Genomic DNA, 10,599 nt, shown 5'->3' on the forward strand with positions numbered 1-10,599 from the left:
CCGGGCGCGGGGCTCCGGCCGCAGCCATGGAGCAGCGGCTGCGTGCGCTGGAGCGGCTGGCGCGGAGCGAGGCCGGCGGCGGCCCGGGACTCGACGGCCTCCTGGATCTGCTGCTGGGGCTGCACCACGAGCTCAGCTGCGCCCCCCTGCGGCGAGAGCGCAACGTGGCGCAGTTCCTGAGCTGGGGTGAGTGACCCCGACGGGACCGAGGGAGGGGGATTGACTGAAGGACACCCCCCTGGACCCTCTCCCTCATGCTCCACGCCCACAGACCCAACAGCCGGAGCCACACCCCCCAAACGCCTTGAACTGACCCTGACACGTGCCACCGGACCCCGCGGGCCTCTCAGTCACCTGCTCACCTTACCCTCACTCAGATTCACACACATGCTCTTCGCCTTCCCACTCGCAGACCCTGGCACGTGTACACAACACACATCTCACACAGACTCACAGAAACTCGGTCTCTGGTATAGATCCCAGACACAGGTACACAATACATGCTCTGCACAAAGTCACGTCCAGGATTCCTTGCTCACACATCACACACCTCGTGACCCATGAGAACACACTCTCACATACGCAGACTCCCATGCACGTCACACACTAACACACATGCTTTCTCGGTCTCCCACATACCACACAGATGCACTGAGACACTAATATGCAGCTCATGGAGATACCCAGGGAGCCCCACACTTCGCCCTGCAGACCACCCCAACCACACTGGCTGTTACACGCTCGTCTGTTTCCACTCACATATCTGTAATTATTGCACACTTCCGCCCCTTCCCCACACACACACTTCCATTTCCCTGCATATAAGACCACCCCAGGCTGGATATAGGAACCAAACTCAGCCCCTTTGTGTAGGCTGCTGGCCAGGCTTCCTGAGGGCTGTTCCCGAGGGCCAGGGAGGGGGGCCTGGCTGGAGGTGGGTCTGCACCCCTTCCTGGTTGACTCATCTGAGTCACCGGGAGTGGCTGGCCTGGGGTGACCCTGAATTCAGTGTGGGCACTGGCGCCAGCCCCAGGGCTCCCTGGTCACACCCGGCCAGGCCATGGAGGGAAGGCACGGGGCCTGGCCTGGAGGGTGGGTGAGGCAGGTGTTTGCCCAGTGGGCGACTGGCGTTCCTGGCACTCCTGAGCTCTGGGCAGGCGCAAGGCCCAGCCTGGCACAGTTGGGCACCTGAGACATGCCAGTGAGTTGGCCTCCAGCCCCAGCCCTTCCTTCCACGGTGAGGGCAGTCAGAGGCCCCTGCCTCTGCTGCTGGCCCGTCTCCCCAGACTCCTGCACCTTGTGTGTGTATCTGACTGTGTTGTCATCACCCCCTGTGACACCCACACCCACGTGTGAGTGTTTGCACACACGTGTTCCTCCCTGCCTGCCTCCGGCACCTTTGCCTGGGACCCCAGCGTGGGGGCCTGTCTGTTGACATCTCCCGAGGTAACTTGCAGGGCGTTGACTCACTCTCTGCCCCGACTTGTCCCCACTCCTGCCCAGAGTCCCCATCCCCTGGGGCAGGGCGAGGGGACTGGGCCGCCTGTCCTGGGGGTCTGGATCTCCCAGCCAGGGGCCCTAGGTTTGGCCCCTGCCTGGCCGATGGGTAGCTGCCTTAGCCTCAGTCCCCCCTCGGAAGCCTGTGGCTGCTCCTCTCGGCTACACACACAGACCTGGGAAAGACAATTAATTTCTGTAATGAGGTTTCCACCCCTGCTGCGGGGGTTCTGCCTGATAAACCTGTGGAACAGCTCTCCGTCTCACCCACAGACCTGCCCAGCTGGCAGGGAGTTTACCTCCTGGTGGGGGAAACTGAGGCAGGAAGCCAGACTACAGCCACCCCCAACCCCTACTGGTCACTCTTGCCTCCCTAAGTTTCCAGGCCCCGATTTTCTCCTTCAGGCCTGCAAAGGGCCTGGGAGTGGCTAGAGATGCCCCTCATGGAAGTATGAGGGACTGTGAGGAAGGAGGAGGTTCTTGGCCCGGTGAAGGCCAAGTCCAGAGAGGAAGGCAGGGCTCGGAGTTGTAGGGCTGGTCAGGCCTGGAGGAGGTCCCGAGTGCTCACACGCTCTGGTGCCAGCATCAGGCGCCAGGGAAAGGCTTTTTGGCCCTGTGTTTGAGTCTTGTGAGAACCTGGGCAGACCTACCTATGCCTGCCAACAAGGAGGCCCCACACAGGGCCCTGCAGAACCACTGTCCTACCTGTCCTCCAGGGCGGCCCCAGGCCTCACCTCCAGCCAGGTACTTCTGTGCCTACAGGGTCCCAGGACCAGGGCCCATAGCTCCTCAATGGCAGAGAAGCCTCTCTGGGGACAAGGAATGTTGCCTGTCCAGTTTCCCAAGACAGGCCCTGGCCTGGTCTTGCTAGGTGGCCAAGAACTGTAAGCTGGGGGTGGAAATGGTATCCCCATCGGCCCCAGGGTGACCTGGCCAGCCAGGGTCAGCCCTCAGGCTGGGGAGGACTACAAGTTCCATCAGCACCTGGGATCCAGGCTGCCTGAAGCCTGGAGACAGGGGTCCAGGGAGGTCTGGGGACAAGGGGGTCAGCAGAATCAGGAATCCACCTTGCATGCTTCCTGATCATGGCTGAATGGGCTGCAGTGCCCGTCAAGCCCTTGGCCAGAGACCGTCCCTGGGGAGGTCATCCTTGCCCTGGCACGTGGGAGTTGCAGCTCCTGGCTTTCCCAGGTGAGAAGCTGGGGCCCGCCTCGCAGATGCCCTGAGCCCCACTCTCTGTCCCCTCAGCCAGCCCCTTCGTAACAAAGGTGAAGGAACTGCGGCTGCGGAGAGATGACTTTGAGATCTTGAAGGTGATCGGCCGAGGGGCCTTCGGGGAGGTGAGCAGAGGCCCTGGGGTAGGTGGGAGGAGGATGTTCATGCCCAGCTGTGCTGACCGCAGTTTTCTCTGTGGCCGCAGGTTGCCGTGGTGAGGCAGAGGGACAGTGGGCAGATTTTTGCCATGAAAATGCTACACAAATGGGAGATGCTTAAGAGGGCCGAGGTCAGTTTGGGGCCTGGTGGGACTTTGGCACCCTACAAATGGGCATGGGGAGTTGTTGCCTGTGAGGCTATAGGGCATGCAGAAGAAGGGGCTGGCATGGTTGCCAAACAGGCAGAGGATCCACCCTCCGTAGCCGTCCACTCCCCCTTCCCTTCTTCACAGTAAGCCTTTCTTAGAACCATGCAGAGTTTTTCCCATTTTTCTTGTGATGATACCGAGGCCCAGAGCCATAAAGCGTGGGCTCGGGGTCATACAGGTCTGAGCTCACACGATCCGAGCTCCTAGACTTACAGAGTCGCACTCCAGGCCCTGAGCTGATGTGGGGGCTTTCCTGGGCTCTGATCCCACCCCACCCTCTGCTCCCCAAACCTGCTATAGACAGCCTGTTTCCGGGAGGAGCGGGACGTTCTGGTGAAGGGGGACAGCCGCTGGGTGACGGCTCTGCATTATGCCTTCCAAGATGAGGAGTACCTGGTGAGGATACTGGGCAAGGTTGGAGGGGGGTTGCCTGGGGACATAGAAAAAGCCCTTGGGTGCCAGAGGCCCTGGGTCCAAGGAGAGAGAGAGAGAGATCTCTCCTGGGACCAATAGGCTTGTCTTCCCCACCAGTTCAAGGGCCTGGAGCCTCCTGCCCGATCTCTGGCTGGGAGCTGGCTGCCCCCGAGCTGCTGGGAGGCACAACCCTGCTGCCTCCCAGAGCTCTGAGGGACCAGTGGGAAGTGGGGCCCTGGGGCAGGTGCCCCACTTTTCCGTCTGATTCTTACCCCCGCCCACCACCATCCAGTACCTGGTGATGGACTACTACGCCGGTGGGGACCTCCTCACTCTCCTGAGCCGCTTCGAGGACCGCCTCCCGCCCGAGCTGGCCCAGTTCTACCTGGCCGAGATGGTGCTGGCCATCCACTCTCTGCACCAACTGGGTTACGTCCACAGGTTGGCCTGCAAAGCCCCCTCTGCCCCAACTAGCCCCTGCTGACAGCTCTGGTGACAGTTGACATTTGCTGAGCACTCACCATGTGCCAGGCCTGTCCCGGGTGCTTCATACGCATGATGCCTTTGAATCCTCACACCAAAAACCTTATGTGATGGGGGCCGATATTGTCGCATTTTACAGATGAGGAAGTCAGGGCTTAGCACAGGTAAGCACCCGCCTGGCTCAAGGTGACAGCTGGTGGGCGGCCGAGCCATGGTTTGCACTAGGGAAGTCTGACTCTCGCATCCCCCACAGCACACCCTGCTGCCTCCAAAGGCTGTCCTCATGGATCCCTTTCCCCAGTCTAACCACCTTCTTCCTTCCTGGCCACCAGGCTTCCCCCTCCCACGTGCATGCACACATACTGCTTGTGCGTGCACTTGCTCATGCACACACACCCAGGCATGTGCCCCAACCACATCCACGTGCACAAGTCAGACCCCTCGCGTTCCCTGCCCCTCTCCCCCAGGGATGTCAAGCCGGATAATGTCCTGCTAGACATGAATGGGCACATCCGCCTGGCTGACTTTGGCTCCTGCCTACGTCTCAACAACAGCGGCATGGTAAGGACTCCCACTCCAGGGTGGGGCAGGGGACACCCAGCCGGGAGAGCTCCCAGAAGCCTGGAAGGCACCAGGCCTAGTGCATCAGCTCCCAGAGAAAGGAAAGACTAGGCCCAGGCCCCAGGTGGGAGCCCCAGGCCAGCCAAGCCCTCGGGAGTGGGGGTGCCAGGCCCGGACCCAGGCTACGGCGATGGGCTAGCAGGCCCAGCCAGGTCCAAGGCTGTCCTCATGGCGCCATCAATACCACCACCCACAGGTGGACTCGTCGGTGGCAGTGGGGACGCCCGATTACATCTCCCCTGAGATCCTACAGGCCATGGAGGAGGGCAAGGGCCACTATGGCCCACAGTGTGACTGGTGGTCGCTGGGTGTCTGTGCCTATGAGCTGCTCTTCGGGGAGACGCCCTTCTACGCTGAATCCTTGGTGGAAACCTACGGCAAGATCATGAACCATGAGGTCTGGCCGCCAGGCTCCAGGGTTCTGGGAGGGGAGCAGGACTCCTGAGTCCGAGAGGTTGATGATGCCCGAAAGTGGGGGGTGGGATCCCGGATACCCACCTGCACTCCTCCCCTGGGCCTGCAGGACCACCTGCAGTTCCCCCCAGATGTGCCTGATGTGCCAGCCAGCGCCCAAGACCTGATCCGCCAGCTGCTGTGCCGCCAGGAGGAGCGTCTGGGTCGCGGAGGACTGGACGACTTCCGGAACCACCCCTTCTTCGAAGGCGTGGACTGGGAGCGGCTGGCGACCAGCACCGCCCCCTATATCCCTGAGCTGCGCGGGCCCCTGGACACCTCCAACTTCGACGTGGATGATGACACCCTCAACCATCCGGTGAGTGGCGAGTCTCACTGCAGTAGAAAAGCTTCCTTGGCACCCCTTGGCTATAGGAAGAAGCTCCCTAGAAGTTCCCCAAAGTGGTTGCTGGGCTGGGGGTGAGGTCTTCGAACCCCAGAGGCTTGTTGGAGTTATGGTTCACCTGCCCTCAGGTGGGTTGTACCAACGAGGGTCCTTTAACCTCGTGTTATCCTATTAACCAGAGTCGTATGAGGAAGAGGACTCCCAGCGGAGTCCTCAAGGACTCATGGGAAACGCCCATTTAGGTGAGGGCCATGTTACCCACCTGGGTTCCCACTGAGCAGGAGGAGGCTGGCACTCCCAGTCCCAGAGTGTCTCCTGGGTCCCACCTCAGCCTGGAGCTGTGCCTGTTGACTCAGAGACTTTCTCAGGCCACCACCTACCATTTGTGGGCTTCACCTACACCTCTGGCAGGTAAGTCTAGTCCTCAAACACCTGGTGGGAAGCTACGGGCCGCCTGGCCTGGAGGATGCTGGAAATGTAACCTGCAGGAAGGACCCTGGGAAAGGGGCTGAATATCCCATCTGATCCCCGCATGTGACAGCTGCTCAGGAAGTATGCTCTGAGCTCTCAGGGCAGCCCCCCGCATCCTCAGGGTCCTAGTAATGCCACACCCATGCCCCGTTTGGGTCCCACCCCAGAAGTTGGCCCTCTCAGTACCCTCTGCGGCAGGCTGGGAGGGTACTGGACTCGGAGCCAGAGACTAGCAGTGAAAGGGCTCCCACTGCTCCCTGAGCTTCACCTTGTGCCTCTGTAAAGTGGGCGGCACGATCCGGTTCCCCCTGTGGGGCTGGCCTGAAATGCAGCGAGGTCCTGAGGGGAGGCGCTCCGAGGTATAGGCAAACACATCTGACCGGCACTCAGGAGTGCCCACTGAGCGAGGGGCCAGCAGGGCCTGTTGTCACTTCCATTTTCCTGTGATGAAACCGAGGCTCAGATATGTCAGGTGACTGTTCATGGTCACACAGCATGTCAGGGCCAGGGCTGGTGCTTGAACCTGGGCCTGCGGAACCCCGGAACCACTGTCCTGGGTAGCTGCCCTTGGTACCAGCCTGGAGCCTTCCAGGGGCAGTGTCTGGTCTGATTTATTTCTCTTCTCAGAGCCCAGGGCTGGGTACAGAGCTGGCACACAGTGGGCGTTTCTTGGGTGAATGAATGATTAGATGCAGGAGAATGGAGGTGGCTTTGGGGGTGGGGTCTCTGCCAACCCGTGTTGACCTGCTTTCCCCAGTCCAGGCCCTGAAAGCAGCTCTGAGCAGCTGGCTGCCCTGGAGCGGAAGCTCCGTTGTCTAGAGCAGGAGAAGACGGAGTTGAACCGGAAGCTTCAAGGTATGGGGAGCCAACTGGCCAGGGTGCGTCTGACCCAGGGGCTGCTGCCTCAGGACTAACTGCGCACTTGTGGGTCCCCCCACTGCAGAGGCCCTGCAGATCTCCTCAGACCATCGGGAGCTGGAGCAGCTACAGAAGGAAGTGCAGACTCTACGAGACAGGCTGTCAGGTATCCCCACCCACCCCTGCCCCATCTCTTCCCCCTACCCTTACCTTGGAGGCTGGCCTGCTTTCCCAGCACACCTGAGTCCGGCCTGGGTTCCAGTCCTGCTTCTGCTGTACACATGCTACATGAGCTCAGGGAATTATCTTAAACTCTGAGCCTGCACGTAGAAAATGGACCAAGGAGACCCACCTCTCAGGCTGTAACGAGGGTTTTGTGAGACACTGCACGTGAAGTGCCTGGCTGAGGAGGCTGGGGCAGTCAGTATGTGTGGGTCTCAGTGACAATTCCTGGCAGAGACGCTGATGGCCAGCAAGGCCCCCTTGTCCCTGACAGATGGTCCTCCTGCTGGTAGCCTAGGCCAGGACAGTGATCTACAACAGGAGAGAGACCGACTCCTCCAGGTGAGGGCCTGGTGAGGTGGTCAGTGGCCCAGGGCTCAGTGCGAAAGAGGTCCTTGCCCTGACTTTTGGCCTTGTCCTCCCTACTCCCACCCCGATCCCCAGGAGCTGGCTGAGGCTCAGGCAGGGCTGCGGGCTCAGGAGAAGGAGCTACGTAGAGCCCAGGGGAGGCAGGAGGAGCTGCTCCAAAGGCTGCAGGAGGCCCAGGAGAGAGAAGTGGCCACAGCCAGCCAGACCCAGGCCCTGAGCTCCCAGCTGGAAGAAGCCCAGGCTGCTCAGAGGGAGGTGAGTGACAGGGGTAGGTGGGGACAGCAGTAGGGCCCGGCCCATGAACCCTGGCATAGCTAGAGGGATTCCAGGGAGCTCAATTCAGGGTTCTGGGAACAGCACGTGCCTTTGCGCCCCCCACTGCAGTTGGCAGAGGCCTGAGCATCGGGATGATGGTTAGGGTGGGGCGGGCTGGGGGGTTCACCGCCTCCATTCCTCCTGTGGCCGACAGCCCAGGAGTCTGCAGGAAGGCCAGGGAGAGGGTTGGGGTGAATGAGGTCAACACTGGCTGCCTCTGTACGCCATCACAGCTGGAGAGCCAGGTGGCCACCCTGAGCCGGGAGGTGACACAGCTTCAGAGACAGCAGGAGCAGAACCTCGAGAAAGAGTCTCCCTGGGCCGAGGTAGTGAGGTCTACCCCCCGCCAGGTGGCACATCCCTTGGCCTGACCCCACTCAGGGCCCTCAGGTCCAGGCTTGTGCCCCAGGGGTAGGGCGGGCCATGGCTTTTCGGACTCCTGCATGACCCCTCTTCATGTCCCCAAGACCGTCCACTCTGCTTCTGAGACCAATGGTACAGGATTGCCTGAGGGTGGGCCCCAGGAAGCCCAGCTGCGGAAGGAGGTGGCAGCCCTGCGTGTACAGCTGGAGCAGGCCCGTGGCCATGGGTGAGCTGGGCAGCTCGGGCGGGGGACAGGGTGAGGGCCCAGGCTGGGCGTCACTGAGTCACCCTCTTCTCCCCAGGCTCAGTGGGAAGGAGGAGGCCCTGTGCCGGCTCCAGGAGGAGAACCGGCGGCTGAGCCAAGAGCAAGAGCGGGTGAGCAGGGCAGACAAGAGGGCAGGACAGATGGCCAGGCAGTGGGACAGAGCAGGGAACACGGCAGGGTGGCCGGGCAGAACTGCCGGGTCCCGGGGCTGGCTGTCTTCCTCACCCTGCAGAGCTCACAGCAGGCAGGCAAGCTGTAGTGGGTGAGCAAGGGTGGACACGGGCAAGGCTTCGGGGTGCTGGAGCCCCTGGGGACTGACCCCACCTCCCACCCGGCCCCCAGCTGGTGGAAGAACTGGAGCGGGAGCAGCAGAGCCGGCAGCAGCTGGAAGGCGAGCGGCAGGAGACCGAAGGCAACTGGGAGGCGCAGATAACGGACATCCTCGGCTGGTGGGTGCGGATGGGCTGGGGGCTGGAGTGGGCCCACGTAGCACTGAGGGCCCAGCCCGTGACTCTGAGTCCCCTTCCCAATCAGGGTGAATGATGAGAAGGTCTCAAGAGGCTACCTGCAGGCCCTGGCCACCAAGATGGCCGAAGAGCTAGAGTCCTTGAGGAACGCGGGCACCCAGATGCTCCCTGCCCGGCCACTGGTGAGCCCAGAGATACCCGGGGTGGCGGGGGTGGGGGGCGCTGCCGGCAGCCTCACTCCGCAGGTGAGGACACAGCTCACGGAAGATCAGTGACTTACCAAAGCTCACAGTGGGTCAGTGGCAGAGCTGGGGCTTCGAGCCTAGCCAGGTGGCGTGGGTAGTGGTGTGCTCCGGTGGGAGGGGCCGTCTTACATGGGTGCCGCCTGGCCACCAGGACCACCAATGGAAGGCAAGGCGGCTGCAGAAGATGGAGGCCTCAGCCAGGCTGGAGCTTCAGTCGGCGCTGGAGGCCGAGATCCGGGCCAAGCAGGGACTGCAGGAGCAGTTGACACAGGTGCAGGAGGCCCAGCTGCAGGCTGAGAGGTGAGACCAGGAGCAGGTGCCTCAGTGGGGATCTGGGACCGGTGCCGCGGCCTGTGGCAGGCCCTCACCGGGTTCTCCCCCAGCCGTCTGCAGGAGGCTGAGAAGCAGAATCAGGGCCTGCAGCAGGAGCTGGCTGCACTTCGGGAGGAGCTGCGGGCCCGTGGGCCGGGAGGTGAGTGGCTGTCTGCATGCCTGTCCGGGAGCTGACCCCCAGTCCAGCCTCAGTTACCAAGGGGGTAGCACGCAGCCTCGCAGGGCTGTGGAGACAAGAGTTTGTTCCAGACTGCCACGTACTTCACCATCTGTGAGCACCTGCTGTATGCCATGTCCCCCACAAACACCAAATACTGCAGCCATTGCCCCATTTTACTGAGATGGAAACTAAGGCTCCTCGGTACCTTGGGAATAAGTGTTAGAGCCTGGCCAGGGACGCCAACCCTAGTGACCCATACGCTCTGTTTGCAGACAAGCCCTCAAACTCTCTGATTCCCTTCCTGTCTCTCCGGAGCTTAGAGGTAAGAACTGGGTACAGGGGCTGGTTGGGGAGGGATCCTGGGGAGAAGCACAGGGGCCTTGTCTTTGCTCCCCAGCCCGGTCCCCAGAAGGATGCCTCCAAGGACCCTGGCATCTCAGGAGAGGCCCCGAGGCCTGGGGTAGAGCCACAGCTGAGGCCAGAGGGCCGCCGCAGCCTGCGCCTGGGGGTAAGGACCCATGGGAGACCTGCAGCTGGGGGGCACCCTCTGCCCACATTCTTCTTACCTGTTCGCTTGCCCTCTCCTGCAGGCTGTGTTCCCCAGAGCACCTGCTGCTCCCACAGAAGGTCCTCCTGCAAAGGTCAGTGCCTAGCAGGGTGGCATGGGGCGGGGGCACCACACCATTCTGCTTGGTTTCCAAGGGCCCTCTTGGTTCCTCCATGTGCATCATGGCTGGCAGACCACTTTGGGGGTGGCAGCGGTGGCAATGAGTTTGAGTGCTCCCACAGACTCACTGGGGCTCGGAGTCCACGCTGCCACCTGGCTCATTCCCTAGTTCCACCTGTCACTTGAGGTGGCCTCGGGGGTGGGGCTTGGGGCCCTGGGAGGCTGCAGTCAGACATGAGTAACGGCCATGTCCCCCCTCCCCAGCCCGGCTCACACACGTTGCGCCCCCGGAGCTTCCCATCCCCCACCAAGTGCCTGCGCTGCACCTCGCTGATGCTGGGCCTGAGCCGCCAGGGCCTGGGCTGTGATGGTGAGACCACCCCCCCCACACACCCATTCACCTGCCTCCCAGGCACCAGCCACAGCCCCTAAGTGTCTGGAACAAAAGCCACCCCAGCCGATGCCGGC

At 62.0% G+C, this 10,599-nt stretch overlaps 1 protein-coding gene across 1 annotated transcript in view; it reads left to right on the forward strand.

Annotated features, from left to right (window-relative positions):
- Positions 1–6: 6 nt before the first annotated feature.
- The window catches only part of CDC42BPG (CDC42 binding protein kinase gamma), an 18,938-nt gene continuing 8,345 nt past the window's right edge, over positions 7–10,599 (forward strand). The window contains exons 1-24 of the mRNA XM_025046359.1: positions 7–186; positions 2,746–2,837; positions 2,918–3,001; positions 3,380–3,475; positions 3,786–3,934; positions 4,444–4,537; positions 4,794–4,994; positions 5,121–5,373; positions 5,735–5,807; positions 6,625–6,722; positions 6,811–6,891; positions 7,183–7,289; positions 7,392–7,571; positions 7,865–7,957; positions 8,099–8,220; positions 8,297–8,369; positions 8,602–8,708; positions 8,794–8,908; positions 9,123–9,271; positions 9,355–9,443; positions 9,737–9,786; positions 9,862–9,972; positions 10,055–10,105; positions 10,396–10,501. Coding sequence (XP_024902127.1) covers positions 27–186; positions 2,746–2,837; positions 2,918–3,001; positions 3,380–3,475; positions 3,786–3,934; positions 4,444–4,537; positions 4,794–4,994; positions 5,121–5,373; positions 5,735–5,807; positions 6,625–6,722; positions 6,811–6,891; positions 7,183–7,289; positions 7,392–7,571; positions 7,865–7,957; positions 8,099–8,220; positions 8,297–8,369; positions 8,602–8,708; positions 8,794–8,908; positions 9,123–9,271; positions 9,355–9,443; positions 9,737–9,786; positions 9,862–9,972; positions 10,055–10,105; positions 10,396–10,501 — 2,734 coding nt within the window. The 5' untranslated portion in view covers positions 7–26. The remainder of the gene's footprint in view (positions 187–2,745; positions 2,838–2,917; positions 3,002–3,379; positions 3,476–3,785; positions 3,935–4,443; positions 4,538–4,793; positions 4,995–5,120; positions 5,374–5,734; positions 5,808–6,624; positions 6,723–6,810; positions 6,892–7,182; positions 7,290–7,391; positions 7,572–7,864; positions 7,958–8,098; positions 8,221–8,296; positions 8,370–8,601; positions 8,709–8,793; positions 8,909–9,122; positions 9,272–9,354; positions 9,444–9,736; positions 9,787–9,861; positions 9,973–10,054; positions 10,106–10,395; positions 10,502–10,599) is intronic.

Source organism: Pteropus alecto, unplaced genomic scaffold (genome assembly GCF_000325575.1).
Source record: "Pteropus alecto unplaced genomic scaffold, ASM32557v1 scaffold43, whole genome shotgun sequence".
Lineage (NCBI taxonomy): Eukaryota > Metazoa > Chordata > Mammalia > Chiroptera > Pteropodidae > Pteropus > Pteropus alecto.